Source organism: Castanea sativa, chromosome 4, assembly GCF_040712315.1.
Source record: "Castanea sativa cultivar Marrone di Chiusa Pesio chromosome 4, ASM4071231v1".
NCBI classification, from domain to species: domain Eukaryota; kingdom Viridiplantae; phylum Streptophyta; class Magnoliopsida; order Fagales; family Fagaceae; genus Castanea; species Castanea sativa.
Window position 1 is genome coordinate 4,049,656 of NC_134016.1, and position 24,382 is coordinate 4,074,037.

Sequence of the window (24,382 nt, forward strand, 5' to 3'; positions counted from 1 at the left end):
TACATTTAATCAAACTCTAACTGGTTCTGTTCATAGGCTAGTGACTGGGATTTCATTGGAGATGGAGAAAGGTGGTGGTAATTCTGATAAGGAGTTGGGGGAGGTGTCTCAGAAGGTAGTTAATATTGGAAATAGGCAATTAGATATGGAGTCAATGGAAGTTACTGAAATTTCAAAAGTTGGTGATGCAGTTTCGGATTTTGAGCAAAAAATTAGGGAGATAGACATGGAGTTAACCGAGGATGGTGGAGGTTCAAATTTGAATATTTTGAAGTTGGATACGATTAATTTAGAAGTACCTCTTGAGGTCAACTGTAGGGATGGCAATGGGGCGGGGTGGGGTAGAAGGATGGGGTCTTCGTTCCTGCCCCGCATGGTTTTTTCTCGTCCCATCCCCGCCCTGTCCTGCATGACATGGAAAACTTTCTCACCTCATCCCCGCCCCTTGGGGCCTCATGAAGCCCCGCCCCACCCCGTAAAACTCTACATTTTGTTAATTTGCCCTACAACTAGTACATTTTTATTAATAAAACCTATTTCATTAATAAAAATATACTTGAAATTACAAATAAATTTATTCCATCAAATCAAATAAATTTTTAGAAAAAATTGAATAATATATCCAAGTGTTTAACAAGACAATCACAAAAAAAAAAAAAAAAAAAACTTATAGTAAAACACAACAAAATAAGGCAGAGAGCTACATTGGGTAGAATAAAATAAGCTAATATTGATATATTTGTTTAAATAGTAGGGTTTTAGAGCATGAAAAATTTACAATTATAACCCCTTAGTAACACAGGGCGAGGCGGGTCTAAAAAGTCTAAACCCATCCCCACCTCGCCCTGTGGTGCGGGGCTAAAATCTTGCCCCATCCCTGCCCCACCACCTTTACGGGGCGAGAAAAACCCTTTGCGGGGCGAAGTAGGGAGGGTCGGGTTAAGCAGGGTGGGGCAAAATTGCCATCCCTAGTTAATTGTGATGCAAATTTCGAAATTGTTGGAGATAAAGAGGTAGTTGACAAAATGGATAAGTTGCATGCTATGGAGAATCTTGGAAAATCGATGGTTGTGTTAGTGTGGATAAGGGAAGGAAATACCGTGGGTCCAAAGGCAAAGCTAGTGTAAAATCTAAAGTTTTAAGTTTGGATAAGAAGGATAAGGGTCAGGTTAAGGAAAATATTAAAAGTGTTTAGGTTAGATTTCCTCCAAAGGGTATGAAGGACAGTCTTGGAGATAAAGATGAGGCTTTTGGTTTCAAGAGAAAGACTAGTGGCACTATGTTCTCTGTATCTTAGGAGAAGAAAATAAAAATTGAGGAGGAAGCTTTGAAGCTAAGTGAACTCTTTGCAACTCATTTTGGATCGGTGGAGGCTGTTAAGCAACCCCGCCAGGACCAATGAGTTTGTTAAGTTGGAACTGTTGGGGGCTTAGAAGCCCTCAAACAGTTAATGCCTTAAAAGAGGTGATTAGGATAGAAGAGCCCAAGATTGTTTTTCTGATGGAAACAAAATCTGATAGAGATTGGATGGTGAAGATTCGTGATAACTATGGATTCAAACAAGGATTGATTTTTCCCAATAGAGGTAGTAGTGGAGGGTTTGCTTTATTTTGGAAAGATGATATACAAGTGAATGTTATAAAATATTCTCCATCTAATATTGATGCTGAGGTGAATAGTAGAGATGGTTTGGGGTGGTGGCATCTTACAAGTTTCTATGGACAACTGAAGACCTCTCTTAGATATGAATCTTGGAGTTTATTAAAATATCTCAGTGGTCTTTCTCAGCTGCCATGGCTTGCTATTGGTGATTTTAATGAACTTATGTGTTCATCTGAGAAGGAAGGTGGTGCCACCAAGCCTACTCAACAAATGCAGTATTTTGTAGATGCGTTAAATTGGTGTGGTCTTGGTGATTTAGGCTTCTCTGGTCCTAAATTTACTTGGTTATATCAACAATCTGATGGAACACAAATTAGAGAAAGGCTTGATAGGGTTGTAGCAATAATGGATTGGGTGATTAAATTTCCTCAAGCAAATATTTTTCATAGAACTTTTGCTTCTGACCATAATCTGCTGGTGTTGAATCTAATGAGGAAGAAATTAAAACCAGTGCAAACTAAGATTTTCAGGTTTGAAGCTATGAGGTTGAAAGACTCAAGTTGTGAGGATGTTGTGAACTCGGCTTGGGAGGAAGGTTTACATATGGGGATTGAGTTTCCAATTGAGAGTTGTATGGAAAATTGTTGTGCAAAGCTGGAGGTTTGGAACAAAAACTATTTTGGACATGTTGGGAAGAACATTTCCCATCGTCAAAAGCATCTACAGTGGCTAGAAATGCAATCAACTTCCATTGAAAATATTATCTCCATGAGGGATACTCGGGTGGAGCTCAATTGTTGGCTGGACAAAGAAGACTCGATGTGGCATCAGAGATCTCGCCTAAATTGGTTTCAAGCAGGTGACAGAAATACAAGCTATTTCCACTCAAAAGCATCTAATTGATATCAAACGAATTGTATTGAGGGGCTGTTTGATGAAGATGGAATTTGGTAGGAGGATGATAGAGTTATGGAGGGTGTGGTGCTTAAATATTATTCTGACTTGTTCAAGTCTTCTTGCCCATCAGAGTTTGCTGAATTATTGGAAGTCATTGTTTCAAAGGTCTCTACAGATATGAATGAAAGACTTACGAGTGATTTTCAAGGAATAGAGGTTCATAAAGCTCTTAAACAAATGTATCCTCTTAAATCTCCTGGTCCAGACGGTATGCCCCCCTTATTCTTCTAGCACTTTTGGCCTACTACTAGGAGTGTGGTTACTAAAACTGTAATGGATTTCCTTAATCTTGGTACTATTCTACCAAAATTTAATGAAATTCACATTGTTTTAGTACCAAAAAATAAAGATCCAAAGCATATTACTGATTATCATCCTATTAGTCTTTGTAATGTGATTTATAAATTGGCCTCTAAAGTTTTTGTTAATAGACTTAAAAAAGTTTTACCAAAAATTGTTAGTGATACCCAAAGCGCTTTTATGCATGGAAGGTTAATTACTGATAATATTTTGGTAGCTTTTGAAACTATGCATCACATATTCTAAGAGGGGGGGGGGGGAATTGGAGAGATGGCTTTAAAGCTAGATATGAGTAAGACAGATGATCGAGTGGGTGGATTTGCTTGGATAAAATTATGAAAAATTGGGTTTCAATTCTAGGTGGAGGGGTTTGATGATGCAATGTATCTCTTCTGTTTCCTATTCCGTATGTATTAATGGTAAACCTAGAGGTAATATTATTCTCTTAAGAGGTTTACGACAAGGGGACCCTTTGTCTCCTTGTCTTTTTTTAATTTGTGCAGAGGGTCTTTCCGCTTTGATTAAAAAATCTATACAGGAAGGTAAGATGGAAGGGGTGGCTATTTGTCGTGGTGCTTCTATTCTTTCACACTTATTTTTTACAGATGATAGTCTTATTTTTTGTAAGGTTAGCTTGGAGGTGTGTGATTCTTTGTAGAGTGTCTTAAAAGTTTATAAGTTTGCTTCCGGCCAACAATTGAATAGGGTTAAAACCTCTCTGTTTTTCTCAAGCAATACAGATCAACAACTTCAAGAAGAAATTAAGACAAGGTTTGGAGCTCAAATTATTAGACAGCACGAAAGATACCTTAGTCTTCCATCTTTAGTTGGGAGGAATAAAAGAAATACTTTTAATGCTGTGAAGGAAAAATTGTCAAAAAAGTTATAGATGGAAGGAGAAGTTGCTTTCTAAAGCCGGGAAAAAAATCTTGATCAAGGCAGTTGCTCAAGCTATCCCAACATACACCATGAGCTACTTCAAAATCCCTGATTCCCTTTGTGATAATCTGACTAGTATGATTAGAAATTTTTGATAGGGACAAATACAAGATGAAAGAAAGATGGCGTGGTTGGGTTGGGAGAAGTTGTGTGTGCCTAAATCATGTGGTGGGATGGGTTTCAAACTGCTTAAGCCTTTTAATCTAGCTCTTTTGGCTAAACAAGGCTAGAGACTTCAAATGGCTAATAATACTCTTGTTTATAGAGTTTTTAAGGCATGTTATTTTAAAGATTGTGATTTTGTTCATGCCTCTTTGGGAAATAGACCTTCATATGTGTGGAGAAGTATTTATGCAGCCCAAGAAATTGTTAAAAAAGGGATGAGATGGAATATTGGCAATGGTAAAAAAATCTGGATATGGGAGGATAAGTGGATTCCTAACTCTCCTTCATCTAAGGTTTTCTCCCTTAGAGTTCTTTATCCACAAATCTCTATGGTCAGTGATCTGATTGATGTTGAAGATAAGGGATGGAATTTTAGTTTACTTAAATGTATTTTCCTTCCATTTGAGGTAGAAATTATAAGAGGTATTCCACTGAGTACCCAGCTTTCGGAAGATAAACAAAATCTGGATAGAGACTTCAAATGGTTTATTTTTGGTTAGGAATGCCTACAAAGTTGCTATGGATTTGAGTAAGCCTATTGAATTTGCTTCAAGCTTAGATGGTGATAGCATGAGGCAGTTTTGGAAAAAGCTCTAGAAGATCCAAGTTCCTCATAAGATTCGACACTTTATTTGGAAGGCAGCTCGTGATATTCTCCCAACAAAGGTGAATCTAGTACATAGGCATGTTATATTGGAGGGTGGTTGTGAGGAATGTGGTGATAATTTGGAATCCTTTTGCATCTTTGTTGGGAATGTCCTAAGGCACGTGAAACATGGATGTTATTTCAAAATTTCAATGACTTTGCCTCTGTGCAGTTTAGGTGTTTTATGGATTTCCTAGGTTTATCTTGATGAAGGCAGATTGGTTATGTGAAGATCAGGCTGATGCAATCACAATTTTATGGGCACTTTGGACAAATAGGAATGAAGTTCAGTATGGTGGATTTAGGAAGATTGGGAAGCAACTGATTCTATGGTGTACTCACTACCTGGAGGAGTATTGGGCGGCTGTGGAAGTCCCAATGAAGCTTTCTCAAGTTCATGTTTCAAAATGGGAGCCTCCGGCTTTTCCTTTTTATAAGGTTAACGTAGATGGAGCTGTTTTTGTTTTTAAGGAACAAAAAAAAGCTGGAGTGGGGGTTGTAATTCAAGACCATGTTGGAAATTTTATTGCAGGTCTTAGCAAGAAGTTTCGGTGTCCTCTAGGAGCTATTGAAGTTGAGGCAAAGGCCTTTGAATCTGGTTTGGAATCTGTTAAGGATATGGGTATTCAGGACTTTGTTCTAAAAGGAGATTCACTTAATATTGTTCATGCTCTTAGTGGAAATTCTCATGCTGCTTCAACAATTGCTGCTCTGATTTATGAGATGCAGGTTACTTCTTTTGAGTTTCAGAATGTCTTATTTTCTCATGTTCGTAGGAACAGCAATATATCTACTCACCAGTTAGCTAAACATACTGTAGGCATCTTTGATTTTTCTGTTTGGATTGAAGAGAGTCCCTGTTTTCTTGTACAGGCTCTTCTCCATGATGTATCTACTGCTTTTAATTATTAATAAAGTTTGTGTGTTTTCTAAAAAAAATTCCCTTAGGTAAACAAATCACAAGCATCGCCACCACATCCATTTTCAGCGGCTCAAAATTTCAATGACATACAACAAACACGTTTAGAAAATTCACAAGCTTCACATTTGAATTGCATATTATAATAGTCCTATAATTCTCTTTTATCCTATATTAATTAAGTTGCACATGACTTCTTATTTGATGCTTACTAAAGTTTTTGATGGGAGATCTAAGTCTTAGATCAATGATTATCTTTGAGCGGGTTAACAAGTTTTGGCTTTTGGGTAAAGTACTTTACCCCTAGTTTTGTCACCCCTAGTTGTGGTAACAATTGCAGAATATAAATCATCTGTATTATTTTTTGTGTTCCGCTTTATATTCTACCAGTCACAACTTATTATGTATTTAATTTTTTTTTTCCATTTCAAGTTTCGGCTATTTTATAAAGAAATTTAAACGAATATATGACAAGTTATAATTTGTGAAATATAAAGTAAAATACAAAAAGTGGTATAGAAGATTTGTATAGAATGTTCTAACATTAATAATTAAAAAAAAAGTTGCAATAGTAACTTTTCCCGGCGAACACACACTGTATTGTTGAGTGGAACACAAAAGAATAGTTCGTTATGTCTTTATTTTTTCTTCCGCATGGCTGCGTTTAAATAAAGCTTGTAATTTCCAGTTACCAGTTATATCTTAGAACTGTTTTTCAATTTTGAGTGAAGAGAAAAAAAGAAAAAGCTGTTTATAAAAATGCTTACTTTATTATTATTTTTTTACACGCTGTACCTAGTATTAGTACAACTAGTTTAAAATGTGCAAGAAAATGCTACCAATTAATTATTTTAACTTGTAACAAACAAATCTATATTCTAAATAGGAGTCAACCATTTTTCCACATAGTCTAAAAATCTTAATATTGAAATATATATTCTGAGGATAATGTTTTCCTCACTTTAAAATCTTAAATATTAAACGAATAGGACATTATCCTTACTTTAAAATCTTAAATAATAAACGAATAGGATTCTCTATCTGTTATTACCAATCATCTATGGACTTTATGGAGTGGATTGACGTGGAAGAATGTTTACTTCTCCTCAAGATAAATGTTCATTTGAAGTTGAAAAGTCATTATTATTATTTTTATAGATATGATACCATCTCAATCTGTAGTGTCCGTACTATATGATCGTTTTTTTTATCATCCTACAAAACTATCCATTAATTTTAGATATGAGCAGGTTTTGAATTTTAAATCTCTTATTTGGTTAAAATTCACGAGAAACACATCAATATTATAACATTTTAATCTCTATCCATGGAAATCATTATTTAATAATGACAATACATTCTTTATCTTTCACGGAACATGCATGACCAGCTTGTAACAACGTAAAGGCAGGATTTCCCATATCAAAGACCTCAATAAGCATTATCATCACCTTCCTCCAGAGCAGGCTTATTCAGATCAAAGTTGAGAAAAGTCTCTGGAGCAGGCAGATTCAAATCAAATTTATCAGAAGCAAGGGCTTTCTCTTGTGCCTCAGGAGCTGCTAGCACACCCAAATCGAATTTAGGAGAAGCATGGGGTTTCCAAGTAGAAGACTCACGAGGATTCAGACCCCGCCATGTACGCTCGGGATGCATTCTCATATGACCACAGACAGCTTGTTTCGAGTTGAACAGTTTTCGACAAACCATGCACTTGTTGTAGTACTTTGGAGGGTCTTTCGAGTCACCAACAGCATCATGAGCTTGGCCAACATGAACACCTTGAGCCTTCACATTATTGCTTCCTCGAGCAACCGCATGAACCCCAGTCTTTTGAGCCCTAAAGGGAGTGACTGAAGATATGAGGCTCATGGTGTTCTCAGTTTCATGCACAGTTGTATCATCACCAGCATTCTTAGGCCTAATGTGAGGAAATGAAAGATGATTATTGTTCATAGAATAATAAAGAAAAGGTTTTCAGTTTGTGTGAGATTGAGATTTGAAACTGCAAGACTGAGATTTTATTATAGAGTTTATATAGGCTTGGAGAAATACATGTTTCTTAAAGTACATTTGTTTTTTCAAATCGGTCATGGAATATTTTGTATGCTTTGACTATGTACCGGTCCAAAGTCAAAGCATACAAAATATTCATTGAGACTATGAGGTTTGAGCATAGAAACAGTTCAATCTTAAAAAAAAAAAATGCTCTTAATTTGTAAATTTATATTATAAACACATAAAATGTGTACAATAAAATTTCATAAATTATTAGTTTACATTGTACTAGTAATGTAAATTTACATTATAAATACACAAAATGTGTATAATAAAATTCCGTTAAGTTTGAGATTCTTGTTAGATTTGGAGTTCAATTCTCATTTATATACCTAAAATTGATTGGTGTCTTAGTCTAATGACAAAAAATTATCATTAGGAGCGGACACTATAAATTGAAACTCTCTTAAAAAAAAAAAAAAGTTTGAGATTCTTGGGCTATGTCTCCTGTAGGCCTCAGCAGATGCACAAAATAATATATTCTTTATAGTAAATTTTGTACAATTTTTTTTTGATAAATAGATCACACGAAAATTAATAGTTTGGGCCTCTAAAGTTGTACATGTACCTTAAGTTGGTAAAAAGGGAAAAAAAAGAAAAAAAAGAGATTCCAATGGATGCAAGAGTTGCAACGCCCTTCTACAAAAAACCTTTTGCACGACACAAGTAGATCTATGTTTTGCGAAATTGGGGTTCACACTTCCAACATCATGATTTCACGAAGAATAGCAATATTCCTCGGACAAATGTACTTAATCCTCAAAAGACTCATGCTTGCATCATAAAAAAAAGGTTTAGGTGTGATAGTATTTTTAATTTATGCATCCGTTTTATAATAATTGTTCTTTATCATCATCAAATTAAGACATCAATTGATTTTTGATATAAACGAGAATTGAATCTTAAATATCTTATTTGATGATAAGAAGATTTTACCAATTGAGTTAACTGGACGTATAATACTTACATATAAATTTAAAAATACACTTACATATAAATTTAAAAATACATATATAATTTAGATACATCCAAGATAGATGTATACACGAAACTTAATCAACTTGATTCATAGACGAATATGAGATGCATGGGTTTATGCATGAAAAGTCTATGTTAGTAGGAAATCCATTATTTTATCGGTGAATTTGTCAATTATGCAAGTGAAATTATTCTTAAAATAATGCACGAACATGTTATGAACCCATGAGATGAAGAATGAGGAATGTTTATACAATAACAATTACCTTTCTTACTAATAGTAAAATAAAAACAAAAACAAAAAGTGTAATGTTGATAGGTATGGAGTGGAAGAAGTGACCTCGTCTTGAGGATTTGAGGATGCTAAATAAACCAAGGAGAATGGAGAATATATAAACTTAAATTACAAAAGAATTATAAGAGAATGAGTTTACCGAAAAGAAAGAAGAAGAAATAAATTACAAAAGAATTTGTGACACTACAACGTTGAGAGAGAGAGAGAAAGAGAGAGAGAGAGAAGTAGAAGAAGAAGAAGAAGAAGAAGAAGAAAAAAGAAGTGGTGTATTAGGAAAAATAAATTTCGACACTTTAACATTAAGGGAAAAAAAGTGGTATATTAGGAAAAAAAAAATTGTTACATTACAAATTCCACTTAAAAGCAGTGTGGCCGATACCGTACCGGTACTGGCCGTACCGGCCAGTGCACCGGTACCGGTACACTTCTATATTGTACCGGAAAAAATACCGGCCGTACCGGCCGCGTACCAGCCAATTTCGGGCAGTACCGGGCGTATCGGCTAGTACAGAAAAAAGCTTTTTTTTTTTTTTTAGTTTTGTAATTTTTGAATTTTTGTAAAGGCATAATGGTAACTTATTTACATTAACTTCTTAGCATTATTTGTTTTCTTAGTATGCAATGAACAACTAAGCTTTCTATTTTTTATATTGTGTTTTTTTTTTTCTTTTATTTGATACTAAAGTCTAAAACTATGAATAATTTGTTCTGAATTGAGGTAATGTTTTATAATAAACTTTTATATTTACTATAATATAAGTGAAATATTATATGTTTATAAACATGGTTCTAAAGATTTTGGTGTGTGTGTGTGTGTGTATATATATATATATATATATATATAATAGTTGTAAACCCGAAACGGTACATCGGTATTGATCGGTATCCGAAATATATCGTATCGGTGGCCAAACCGGTACAGCCTCCGGTACGGTATTGACTTCCTTGCTTAAAAGTGATAGTAGCACTTCAATATATGTAATAGTTATTGATTTTACAATAGAAAAAATTAAAGGAAGCAAAAGAGAAGTTGATAATAACAATTAAGCTTTTGTATTTATCAAAAAAATTGTTAAACAGTAGAGAAAAAGTTCATAAAAATAATTAAGTTGTTTTGCGATTTGGTGCAACCATATAGCCATCAAAATTTAGGTATAATATTCACTTTAATGCAACCATGACTTCTAAGACTCAATTTTTATTATATGAGCCTTATAATATGATTTTTTTTTTTTATAGAAAATTTCAACTTATGGCGTCCGCTCTTGGTAATTGCTCTTTATTATCAAACTAAGACACCAATCAGTTTTTGGTGTAGGCGGGGATTGAACCCCAGATCTCTTATACAACCATTAGAGACTTTGTCAATTGAGCTAACTGGAACCCACATATGATTTTTGAATACTTATAATTAAGACTAGTATAAAATTAATAATTTAAACATTTATATTTATTATGTTGTTGAAATTAACATTAATCATATTAATTATCATATCAATATCAATTAATTTATAAATATTTTATTTATTTAGAAAAATTATAAACCTTTTATAGTAAAATTGATAATACCTTTAACATTCTTCATTATTAAATGCATACGAGAAAGGATGGTCCATTGCAAATTAAAATTGAGGAATTGTCAAAGTAACAACCGAATTCTCTTTTTACCTTATCTTTGTGTCATGACTCATGAGCCTCTTCGGGGTTTAGAGAAGTGGCTTAATTAGTTTTTTTCTTCTTCTTATTTTTTAATTTTAATTATATATATATATATATATAGAAGTGAATGCCTTAATTTACTTAGCCCTTAAGCAGAAAACTCAAAAAATACTGACTTTTCTAGTTGGCTGTGGTCCACGTTCATTGCTAATAAATAATAAATATATTATTGTGTATAGTACCTTATATGATGTTCTTTAGGTTTCCTTTTTAAAATTCAATTATGCGGTTTTTTTTTTTTGGTGAAATGAAAGTGTATTTTTAGTTAAGTAGTAGTTAAGTAGTCATGTAAGTGCACAATTGCACCTGAACCCAAGAACAGCTACGGGCTTAGGCCCAATGAGCCTTCAATAATATAAATTTTTAGAGTGTGGGTTTGAAACCCAGGTTAGAAGTATTGAGGATTTGATAACAATTCCAAAGCTAAAAACATTTATTAACAACAAACAATTATTGCAAATAAACCTTCTCGGACGTAAGCCGAGAACTCCTTTTCTATTATTTCTCTTTTTTTTTTTTCTTTTTTTTGTTCCAAAAAGAAGATCCCCCGCTATTATTCTAAGTTTCCCTTTAAATACTTTTCTTTTTGATACTTTGTCAACGTGTTGTTCTCACCCCCTTCCCCCTAGATATTTTTCTCCTTAGTGCCTCTGGATAGTGACCAGAAGTTTCATTTCCACTTTTCCGGGGTCACTTCCCCATTAATGCGGTCAGGGAGGTAGGTGCAGAGTCTTTAATGTGGAAGTGGCAGCCTTTATCTTTGGTATTTCTCAAATATCGGTGCTTCTAGGACATTCAAGGATTCACCCCTTTTAACCATTGGTCTTCACCGAGTCGTCCCTTAACCTTTATAATGAAATCCCTGGTTCTCCCATATCCGTCTGAGGAGAAAATCACCCCTCGGATGAATCCTCGGATCCTCGGCGTATGGGCCGACCCGTAGTACTAACAAAACCTTAGCCCAGGAGCAGGTCGGCCCTCCTTAGCATGGCCCAAAGGCCCATATACCCACTGGGGTCGTTTCACTCCCCACAAGTCACATGATCAAATTTTAATAAATGAACCTAAAGAATAACACTTAAATATATTACATAAATTTTGCCATTATTAAATAATAGTGTTTAATTTCTATAGATTCTAATTAAGTCAATTAATAAAGTCTCCAGTATTATTTTTTTAAAAGGGGAAACATAATTTAATGATAAAGTCTCCATTAAAAAAAAAATAGTGTTTTCTAAATTTTCCTTAAAAAAAAAAACAATAAGAGCGCAGCACTTGGAAAAAATTTACGTACGGTTCATAAAAAGTAAACGAATCTATTTACACTTTGTCACTTACGCACTAACCATAACCAAATCAGTAAAATATTTAATTAGTGGGTTAGTCAAGTCCTGATCAAGTAGGCCTTCAATATGAAGCTAATAAAGTATGTAGATGCTTCAGCAAAGCGAAGATGTCTTCAATATGAAGGCTTTGAAACCTTAATTAAGCTTCCCTAATTGGCTGATATTTCTCTTTTGTTGGAACTTGATGCTATTGGAATGTATTCTATTAGTGGTAAAGGGAGAAGGGATTCTAAGGTTTGATACTAGCAAATAGAAATGTGAGTTTATCCTATTCTATTTAACTTTTTATATTACATTTTCAAAGATAGTATGATGTAACAAATCAAGTTAGTTAGTGGAATATCATATTCATATATTCACAATATCTTAGTTAATGTCTCAGTGAATCCCATTATTAAATGATCTTTAAGATAGAACCAAAATTACTCCTGTTGAAGAGTCAAAATTCCAGTAAAGCTCGCCGAATTTGACCAAAGACAGCCAAAATTGTCAACTTGATAAACATTAGGGTTTGATTGTAAAATCATGAAAATTTTCATTCAATTAGAATAACTTTTTTTTTTCTCCTTTCGCTAGGAGTTTTCCTTCTCACCTGAGGGTTTCTTCCACTGTTAGTCCTTTTCAGAGTAGGACTGTGCCTCTCTTTTTCTCCTGAAGTAAAATTTAACTAGTGGTAAATTTATGGGTTGAATAGAAAGCTTTTTTAAAAGTTTAATTAAATATTTAATATTGGTAAAAATTAACGAATGCCCTAAAGATATTGGTTTAAGGAGATGTTATATTTACATTATTTTCATAATAAATCATAAGTGGTAAGTTGTTATTAGTTTTAATTTAAATCCACCACTAAAATTACTTTTTAATCAACTAGTAACTGGCAATAACAACCTATCACTTAAGATTTGTTGTGAAAATGTTATGGATATAGCATTTTTTAAATATTATAATATAAATAAACAAAATTTGAGAATAACAAAATTTTATAAGGGTACTTGTCCATTTAAAAACTCTTAATAATATGCATATTAATTGTATCCGAAGACACCTTGTTGCAGTTCCATGTGATTGCGAGATCGATGTTAGTCATATGAGAAATTTAGCATATGGCATAGAATATTCTCAAAAAAGAAAAGAAAAAGAGGCACATTATGGAGCTTTTTTTTTTTTTTTTTTTTTTATACACTTTGCTATGTTCACCTAAATACCAATCATATTATATGCATGCCTTTTACAATAATTAATTGATTACTCTGCTCCAGTGCCCCTTTATACTTTCTAGTCAAAGTCTAGCATGAACATTTTTTTTGGCACTTCAGTTATCACAGGTAATCTGTTATATTTATAGTTGTAATAATTTTTTTCGATGGTTATAACAATGAGTGGGAGAATTCAAAGCCTAATTTTTCTTCCAAAGGAAATGGGGCAATAACACTAAAGGTACATTTGGTACATCGAATGAAGATTACGGCAGGAATTGTAATCTTTATTACTAGTAATAAAGTGTGTTGTAATGTAATAACTAAACATATTCATTAGTTTGGTTGTGAGTTATAACATTAGAATGAAACTTAACATTTATTTTAGAAAATATCTTACTCATACATTTATATCTCCTTAAAAATTGTTATTTTTAAATTTAAGAGAGATATGTGTTATTTTTTATGATTTTTTTATTTTTATAATTGTTAGATGTATATGGAAAGTTTGTTTATTTGAAAATAAATTAAATTTGAAAATTATTGCATTTACTAAGGAATAATTAATACAACATTTTTAAGATAAATTTTGAATAGTTATTTCTCATTTTAAAGAATAGCTATTTATAAGGAATGACTATTTTTTGTAATAAAAATATAACCAAATTAAAGAATAATTAAATCATAGGAATAACTATTACATTACAACACATATTATAGTTTACCAAATATGCCATAAATGTTTAAATTACAAGACTCTTAGTGTTGTTGTAATTATTGCATTCATACAAATAAGAAATTAATAATATCCATGTAAGATACAAAGTTCTATCAAATTCATGTTTACATCTATGTTGATAATACTAACCTAAATTTACTGTCAATTAGTATATGAATTATAACCACATTCAATTAATTTTATTAACACAAATTAATTCCATTACTTTGTTTTCAGGGAAAATCCCATTAAACTGAAAACAAACTATTAATACTACTAATTCATACATACGTAATGGTATTTTACTACTCAAATATAGGCAAAATTTAAGTCACAAGCGTGAGACTGTCTCTCTATATAGGAGGACTTGCTAAATACATCAAACTAACTATTATCTAGCTCAAAATCACACTTTTTTTTTTTGCTTGAGCTTACAAGGAATACAAAACTACTTTTAACGGAAAAAATATTAAATAACATTTTTGGAAAGAATAAACTTTCTTTCTATAATGAAAAATCCAAATAAGTAACCAAATAAAAACATACTTGTGTTGTGTGTGTTTGTTTCTCTAAAAAAAACCAAAAAAAATAAAAAATAAAAACATACATGTGTGTGAGGCTCCACTGCATTTCTTTAATTGGTGGTAGACAAGGAATACAAACCTACACTTTTTGACGTTGGGCGTTGCATTGGCAGAAGGAATGGGCGTTGCATCATGACCAGCTAGCATCACTAGCAGCTGCATCATCATGATGCAGCTACAAATAATACGAGGTAGGATGCTGTCGGCCGCTTTTAATTCTTTCATACATTTTTTGGCTGGGTCTTGTTATTATTGTTAGTATTCTAATCCAACTGTATTTTCCAACAATTTACAATCTTTGTCGTTTTAGGAAGAATTTCATAGATGCAACTGTTAAAAAATTGCTTGATTCTGGAATACTAGTTTGTAATTAAAGCAACTGGATTTTGACTATTCAAGCAGAGAAGATATAGAAATAAAAATGCTATAATATTTTTTAACGAAAATTTGAAGACTATCTTTATTATTGTGACCGAAACCATTTTTTTTGGGAAAAAATATTTCATAATTAACGAAGAATTATGTCAAAGAAGGTGGGAATATTTTTGGAAAAATTCAAAATATATGGAATGGCAAACAAAATTGAACTAGAAAAGGAATCTACAGAATTATTATTAGGCTTACGGCTTACCCAAGGCCCACAATTGCCCAGGTAATTACTTTTTACGAGTTTTTGTTGGTTTAAATGTGAAGTTTTTAGTGTGACCAAAGAACTTGTTTTAATAGATCTCTTCCAAATATATAACATGAGAACAAACTATTTTTCCTAAAAGTTTTTTTTTTCCTATCAAGAGCAATGAACATTTAATTTCATGGACAAAATGTTTTATATTGACAAAAACAATTATGGCCACGTACATGCATATTCATTTTCGAAGGTTTCTTGTGTCCAAGGTTAGCTATAATCACTTGAGTGATGCTGGTAGACAATTTTTTTTTTTTTTTAACAAATTGTTAAATTGTAATTAGAGCAATATTAATTTCACATAGTGGTCAATATCTAACATCACATCTATCGCATGCATCGGTCACAAAACGCCATCAGCATTTATGGGAAAATAAAATGAAATTTTAATTTGTATCCCTACTCTTAATGCATACAATCATTCACGTATATGCAAATGCATTGTTCAAGTATGGCCTCATACATATGCATGGCGGGGTCCGTACTTTCGCCATGGTGGTATGGCATTGCATTTGGGGGCTTTATCACCGTAGAGACTCGGATTAACTGTCTGATGCATAAAAAAATTATTACTCATCATGAAATTTGCTTTTATCTTATTTCTTGGAAAGAAAAACTTGAAAAGGACACACTTATTTGATGCACGCTACATCTCGTAGGAGCTTTGCCAAAGTTTTTTTGCACATTGGCCTTATTTGAGGTGGTGAAGGATATGATAGAAATTTAGCCAAGTCTTAGCTAGGTTCAATTTCTGAGTCACAACAACCCAAAATAAAGTAAGACCGCGCGATAAACAAAAATAAATCTTCTGCATGAGCCAAGACTCTCTGCAGAGAAATTATTAATAGATTAGTGATGTCGTGGATCAGGTCCTGCAAGACTCAGCCGATCTGACCAAAGCTCATCAGTTCAGATTGTCTGCTAGCCTTTTAATTTATTATTGTTGGTATTTTAATGTAAAAAACGTTATTTTAGGTTTAGGGTTATTATTTTTTTATTTTTAGATGTTTTTAATACTTTTTAGGAATTGTTTTAGAATTAAGACTTATTTTAGAATATATTTTTTTCTTTGTCAAGTTTTATAGAACTTTTAAATAGCTCCTTCAGTCTATACATTTTAACAATTATTTAATTAATAAAATTCAGACTTTTGTCTTTTTATTCTATGGTAGATTCCAAGCAAACATGTTTTGTTTCTTGCTTTTTAGAAGTAGATATGATCTGCTTCTTGACGCTTCTATATCCCGCATCATTGCAATTGGCAATCTCCATCAATGCTCAGTTGCTCTTGTTTAAAAGTAGTCTATGAGACCGAGTTTCAGAACTGGAAAAGAGTGCAAGGACTAAGAAAAGGCATAACCAGAATTTCAGCACAGGCGTTATCGAGGTGTTCGAGTTGGCTTTCAAAACTAAGCGATGTGGACTCAGAGCTACAACAGTTGGATATGTATATATAGTCATAGACTTCCCTTTTTCCATTACTTTCTTTTTGCATCGAAGAGTGATGCAAATTTTAGTGGCTGTTGGGTACATAAGATCATATTGTTCACTCTATGCCGAGAAAGATGGCGTAACTTTCCCCTTCTTTTTCAATTTGTTGGTAAAAATATTTTATCTTATTTAAACATTACATTACCAAAAAAAGGTGTAATTTTAAACATACACCGTAGGGGGCAGCATCAAAAACCACAAATTTTAAGACAAAGTTGGCATAATTAAACAAACATAATTCGTAAGCACTGCCAAAAAACAAAAAATATACAATATGCGAGGGGAAGAGGGCAGTTGTCGTTGTACGATGATAAAGTTAGCATAAAAGAAAAATGTTAAAAACATCGATAATTAGGTCGCAAAAGTGAATACCACTACGTTAGCTGCCTCCTTTGCTAATAGAGCAGCAGAAGGTGGGTACGACATTTCTGCTTATATCACGTTCCTCCTTGGATATAGACGAATGCCCCTTCCTATAACAACCTAACACATTGCAGTGCCCTTAGAGGCACCGCTGATTACCAGTCCCCTTCTTGTAACTTCCATTCCTTAGTTTGAGCTTGCTCGGGAACTAAGAAGGTTGGCATGTGTATGGCCGCGAGAGTGACGATAAAGAGGATTTAGAGGCAACACGTAAAGCCGAGATACCCTAACCAATGGCTGTCTTTGCTAACTTAACCTCCTTATCTGAACTAACACAAGACATGAATATGTAATAAGAAACGAATAAACTAAGAGCATTCACATCAAGGGTTTTAATAATTTTAGCATTTAGCATCTCAAAAAACTATTTTATAATATTTAATATCTCACTTTATAATACACTTAATATCAAAACTTCTATTTTTTTACAATTTCATTTAAATATTATTTCTTTATTCCTTTTTTATTTTTATTTTTTCCATCCTCTCTCCCTCTTGGTCTCATTGTCTCTCTCTCTCTCCCTCTCTGTCTCTCTTTCTTTCTCAACCCTGTAATCCTACCCACTGCCAACCCCCAGCCACCACAATTCTAACGACCACCACAATACCAAAACCCAATTAAACCTAACAGCCACCACAATTCCAATATCCACCATGCCCACACCGATCAGAGACCCACGTTGATCAACTCGATGACCCACGCTGAACTCCTAGTCAATGAGTGTTAGGATGTATGCCTTTAAATCCTATTGTATGATGTTATGTATAACATTATGTATGACTTAATGTTGTGATTAATAAAATTGTTTTATTATTATCTAAAAATAATGATAACATGAATATTGAGACATTATCATATAGTCCATGAGATGCATAGTATGTGATTTATGTGATTTAGTCACAGAAGATATAAATCACAAGTTCATTGTAAATTCAGAATTTTAGTTCGTAGTCGGTGATGAAATTAGGCATTTCATCTGCGAAGACTATAACATATCAACATAAATAAGAGTAGTGCTATTATATTCACAATATTTTCACAATAGTTTTACAACAAATCTAATATAGTAAACTATTACTAATGCTAATTTGGGCCAAATACTAGTATTATTTTTTTATCGGCCCACCAATAATAGCTTTTTGCATAAGATTTATTATAAAAATATTGTGTACGAGCATTACTCCAAATATAATTCTTAATTTCTATTTTTTTTAAAGCTTAAATAATAGCAATAAATATTAGCTCAAATAACAACAAACATAAACCAAATAAAAAAAGATAAGACTAAATAACAAGTGAAAAAATTATTCAACAAAAAGTCTATTATAAAACAAAAAGATAAAATTTGTAGTTTGTTTAACCTATTCAATAAAATAAATTTCTAATTTTATTTTCCTTTAAAAAATGATACCAAAAAAAATTATAATAATTTAAATTTCTTAATGACTACTCTAAAAAAATTTCTAAAACAGCTACTGTGGGCAAACTTCAAGAAGTTAGATCTTTGAATCTTTACTATTAATGAAAGACTGTAGACTCTATTGATAAGAACCCCTTTGATTTTCCTTTTCTTGAGATAGAAGTAAGTCCAATAGTAAAAATCAATGATTTTTCTCCCACCAGTCAAGGCGGCTCTATGTGTTGTTGTCAGGGTGGTCACATCATTTGAAAAATAAAATTATATACCTTAAAAATTTTATTTTAAATTAATATGAGTGGTTGACTATTAAAAAAAATTTAACCACCCTAAAAAAACTTTTAAATAGCATAAATAAGAATTTAAGCTCATTGAAAATAAAATTTGACATCTCCAAAAATTTGGCATTTTGAAGGTTAATTTTAGTCATTTATATTAAAATACCAATTTTAGATCAATACCTCAGTTGTCAAACTGCAATTTTATCAATTGTTTAGTTGTGGTTTTTAAAATTGTGTTTTCAAAATATATATTTTAAAATTGCTATTGTTAGATTCTAAAATTTTAGAACAATTGGCGAATCGTGAGGCATGAGCACAAACTTGTCTAAATATATATAGATTTTAGAGTCTATAGGATTTATTAGATATTGCTCAAGGAGTTACAAGTCAAAACACAAGAGCATACAGGCTACAGAAAGAAGAATTCGAAACAAGACAGGTTCAACCGATCGAGAGACAGGTTCGACCGATCGAAAGACCGATTCTACATAATTCTAATTAAGCCTAACAGTCCATTGGCCCATTAAGTGATTAGGGTTTTAAATCTATTTCACTAAGTATTTAAAGGAAACCCTAAGACATGTTTCGTGAAGGCTTTGGAGGTGCTCTTATGAGACATAAAAGGTGTTTTGCCTTCTCCTTTCAAAGTCACTACTGAAAATCATTCATGTACCATTAGAACCGATAGATCTGAAGTTGTTGCAACAAGATCATACATAGTTGATGATTTAAACCTTCAAGGGTGGTCTTGGAGTCACAAACTGGAGAGTTTTTGTTACTAAATCTTTGAGGGGAATCTCAAAGTCACAAACGTGGGAGTTTGTGTTTAGCAACCCAAGATAAAAAGAGTTTGTGGAGTGGAAGCTGCACGTGATCATGTTAGTAAATTCAACAAGAGGTAGCATTAGATTTAAGGTTTAAATCTATTGTAATCTTCCACTCTATCATAGTGAATTTGTTTACCTTGAGGATAGTTAGGTTAAATCCTCCCCATGTTTTTTACATTGAAATAGTTGGTTTCATTGGTTTTCCTGGGTAATTATATCATTGCCTTATTAATTTTTCTTCATTACATGATATGATTTATTATTGTTTAATCTAAAACTCATAATTAACCTAAGTAACTACTTGGCTAATTCACTAGGAGTAAACAATCTGTTTTTAAGGGGTCTAAACAAGCAAACAACTATCTTATAAAAATATATATTTTCAAATAGCTAGTCCATTGGTACTTGCTTTAGTCTTTATCTAAATTTGTTTGATTTATATGATACTATAGTGACCTCATTTTATACCACTTACCATTCCCCAATGATGATATCACTAGAAGGGTGTGTAGACATTTGATTTTGCATTCATAATTTAGTTTTGGAAGATGACTAAAATGACCATTTCAAATACCCAAAAATCATAGTTGCATTACATGCATTAAATTATTCATTGCATATCATAAAAAAGACCTTCAGATTCTAACGGTCGTGACGGTATACCCAATTCCCAAATTGGACCGTCGGATTGAAAGATATCACAAGATCAAGTTTTCACAGTTTGCATGCATTATATGAGGTTGAAGTTGATCATGTGTTATTAATTGAAATTAATTTTGATTGGTTAAATAATTAAAATTAATTAAATAATTGTGTGAATAGTTTTTGGTTTTTATCAAAAATAAGCTTTGTTGCATATTAATAAAATGGACAATCAGATAACAAGGGAATTGTTAATTATTAGCTCTTTTTAAAATATTTATCTATCATATAATTATTGTTTTAAGGACCTAATTATCAAAATAAAAGGGATTTATTTTGGAATATGAGTTAAAAATATCTCCAGGTGCAATTCCCGACTCAAAAATCCCTAAAAAAGAGTCCAAATCAAACCAAAGTTGTAAATTGGGCTCGGCACTTGAGAGTGCCAATCGGCACAGCTTCGAGACCCAGCCCAGAAATCGTCTGATCAAGCTAAAACACATCAATTTCGAATTTTTAAAGATAAGAATTTGACCCAATTCATATCTAATCCAAGCACTAATATTAGATTAGCCTTTTAAAAAAATGAATGTACTAGATTCTGATTTTCTGTATTATTGTTGTTATGTAGATTTCATTTTGAACTTGATTAATAAAATTTATAAACAAGATCTTGACTCTATTTTGAAAGGAGGGAGAAAAATAAGAGAGCTTTCTTAATATTAATCTTGACCGCTAGGTAATTTCTTCATATTATTGAAGATAGCCTTTTGTTTTATCATCATGCTAGTGTGTGTCATTCATGGTTTTGAAATTCACTATTAGAAGTAATATTATTAAACCTAGCCCGATCCGATCTAGCTGGTCGAACCGTTGACCCAGTGATCCGGTGCATAGACTGAGTTGGGTTATCAATTAGATTAGAACAGTATATGACCCGGTCAAAACTGGTGTAATCCAATGGGTTTTAAGCAACCCATATGGCCTAGCTGGGTTTTATTAACCCGGCCGGGTTTGTGAATTGAGTAAAATTACATTAATAGGTTCACTTTATTGATTCTTTTATTATTTAAATGTGTGATAATATGGTAATTCAAACAAGAGTTTGAGATTTTCCTTTTTATTTATTTAATATACATAATTTTAAGATAAGTGAAAAAGATTTTATTTAGCAAAGACTTTGTTGCAATCTTATGACATTCATTTATTTTCCTTGTGAATTTTATAGAATTTCTAATGCTATTGCTTATTATAAAACATTGATTTTGAATTATAATAGCGAATTTAATTTAGGCATATGCCTTTTTTTCTTTTTTAATTTACATATTGAGGTTATGATTTCTCAAACTTAATTTTATATATATTTAATAACTATGATTAGAAGTCATGCCCAATTATATTATAAAAAAATAATAAATAAATAAATGAGTATTTTAGAATTATTTTTGTATTCATTTATTAGACATTACGCTCTTAAGATAGCCAAAAGGAGTCATGCAGTGCTAGAAATAAAACGAAAAGGGCATAAAACAAAAAACGGGTATTTTATATATATAGAGGTTCAAGTTACACTTATTGTAATTCCACATTTTTTAAACCATTGAATTTAAGTAGATCGAACGGTAAAAAATAAAAAATACTCATTAATGCTGATATTCTGATAAAAAAGTCTACGTTTGTTTCTCTCCCTCTCCTCCATAATCACGTTTTTCTCTACTCTCTCTTACTCTTCCATCACTTTTCCCCAAATCAATTCCATTGCCTTTCTCTTAATTCCAATCTCACCACCACGCTCCTTGCCTTAACATGAACACCCCAGATCTTGACTCATGATCATGAAGATTGTTTCTTCAACTAGGAGCCACTACAAACAAGTATTAGTTGCTTAGTGTATCAATATAGCTACTGCATGTGTGGTTAGGGATATGCATGGTCAAATCTTCGTAAGTTTTTATTGACTAATCTTGTCACAAACAATCTCGTCACAAAAGCTTCCTTATAATACAACTCAATTAAATTCAACTAAGCTTTAATCTCATCTGGTTGAATTTGCTACATGAACTTCTTTGTTTCCATTTAGCTCTTTTAAAGGTTATATATGTTAGGTTCTAAATGTTTAGGATTAGAAGTTTAGATTTTTATTTTGTGTATGTTGGCAAACCGAGAACAAAAATATTTCTAGATTAGGTGTTAGACATTGCTCAAGATTGTAGAAATCAAAATTCAAGAACATTCAAGCTGTAGAAAGAAAAGTTCAAGTTCTATGAAGCTCGACCGATCGAAAATTAGACTCAGTCAATCGAAAATCGCAGAAAAGTTAATTCTGCAGATTTTAAATCAAGCCCAAGCCCACGAAAACATTTAGGGTTTCAGCCCAACACTTTTAAGTATAAAAGGAAAACCCTAGCTACGTTTTGAAAACTCTTGGAAGACTTGTGAGTTACTCCTGTGAGATCTGTGAGGTTTCTGCAACCTTCTAACTCTACAAGTGTCTACAAGAATAAGATCTACACTTAAGTGCTAGTTGAATCAAGTTACTACTACAAGATTAACAATGACTAGTGATCTAAACCTTTGAGTGAGATCTCAAAGTCATAAGCATGGAAGCTTGTGTTCAGCAAATACAAGAGAGAAGAATCTGTGGAGTTGGAGCTTCATAATAGCGTAAAGTACAATATTATCTTAGTTTTGGTAGGCATTATCACATTTATTTTATGTTTATTCCTACACTTACATGTAAATATGAGAGTTTGCAAGTTTTCTCTAAAATATAGTCATTACATGCATTTTTCTCTTGTAGGAGGTTTAAACTAATGAGCTAAGCATGAAGACATGAAGCCAAGAAAATCCAAGGGTGAAGATTAATTGAGAAGTGGCTTTTGAAGAATTTAGTGAGTCAAAGATATCTGGAAACATAAAAGGAAAGGGAAAATTTTGTTTAAGCCAAAGATGGAAAAAATCATGGCATGAAAATATTCTGACTAGTTTTGGTCTTTAGGCCATATCTTTTTACTCCGATATTGGATTGACATAATTCTTGCGGCCATGGAAAGAGGACTTAAGGATCTAAAACTTTGTGATACAAACGCAGCTACGTTTTTGGCTTCTGGGAAACCTTATTTTTCATTAATTTTGAAAATTTTTTATTTTCTTTGAAAACTTAAGAATCTAAGCTAGGGTTATGGGTGAATCCCAATGTTGTAAGTTGTCCACTATTCAATCCAAGCACGTTTTTCACGTTTTAATTTTTGAAATCAATTGTTATCTTTTTATAATTGTTTTATTAAGATTGATATTTACTTTCTAATTCTTTCATAAGTCTATTCTTGAATCTTCTTATTGTTAGATTAGGGTTTTATAATCTCTTTAGTAAAACGTGGTAATGTTCTTAAGTTTTTTCTAGCAAAGTTATTATTTTCTAGACTAAATTGCTGGAACAATTGTTGAATATAATCAACCAAAGAGAGTTTTATTACCAAAGCTTATTTCTAAATCTTCCAATCGGATCGTTTATGTGTTTACTTACCCGATTGTGTATTAAATTGGATTGATAGTGGATGCTTAACAATATTGGTGGACAAAATCTAATGCCCTAGTGATTTTAAATATTGAATTTTACAAACTTTATTTTTCCTAAGTTTTAATCATATTTTTTTACATATTATTGGTGCTTTTGACATATTCTTGTTTTCCTTTTCTTGGTGGAACAACAACCTTAGCTACACTACAATTTCCCATTACAAAATTCGACAACATCAGGGCTGCACGTGGTCGCGTTAGTAAATACTACAAGAGGTAACATTAGATTTAGGAGTTAGATCTTTTGTAAACTTCAATTCTTTCTAGTAGATTTGTTTACCTTAAAGATAGTTAAGTCAAATCCTCCCCCGGTTTTAACCTTGAAACATTTTGTTTCATTGATTTTCATGCGTGATCATATCATTGTGTCTTTTACTTTCTGCTGTGCATGATATAGGGCAAAACTTAGGTACAGTTCCTTAAGTATAGTACCTTAGGTTCCTTACTTAAAATTTTGACATCTGTCTAATTTAACAACCTAAACAAACAACGTTAAAACTAATTTTTTTTTTCCTTCTTCCTTTTTTTTTCCTAAACTGCAATAGCAAGAGAAAATCAAACCAAAAAATGCAGAACCAAACATCTTTATATCTTTCTCTTTCTCCCTCTTCGTCT

At 32.3% G+C, this 24,382-nt stretch overlaps 2 protein-coding genes across 2 annotated transcripts; both read left to right on the forward strand.

Moving 5' to 3' along the window:
* Window positions 1-1,398: 1,398 nt before the first annotated feature.
* Window positions 1,399-2,505, forward strand: LOC142632324 (uncharacterized). The gene has a single exon (XM_075806762.1). The coding sequence runs from the start codon at window positions 1,399-1,401 to the stop codon at window positions 2,503-2,505; it is 1,107 nt and encodes a 368-aa protein (XP_075662877.1).
* Window positions 2,506-2,571: 66 nt separating this feature from the next.
* On the forward strand, window positions 2,572-5,521 carry LOC142632325 (uncharacterized). Its single transcript, XM_075806763.1, has 3 exons — window positions 2,572-2,767; window positions 4,090-4,447; window positions 4,807-5,521. Exons 1-3 carry the CDS (start codon window positions 2,572-2,574, stop codon window positions 5,519-5,521), a joined length of 1,269 nt encoding a protein of 422 aa, XP_075662878.1.
* Window positions 5,522-24,382: the final 18,861 nt, after the last annotated feature.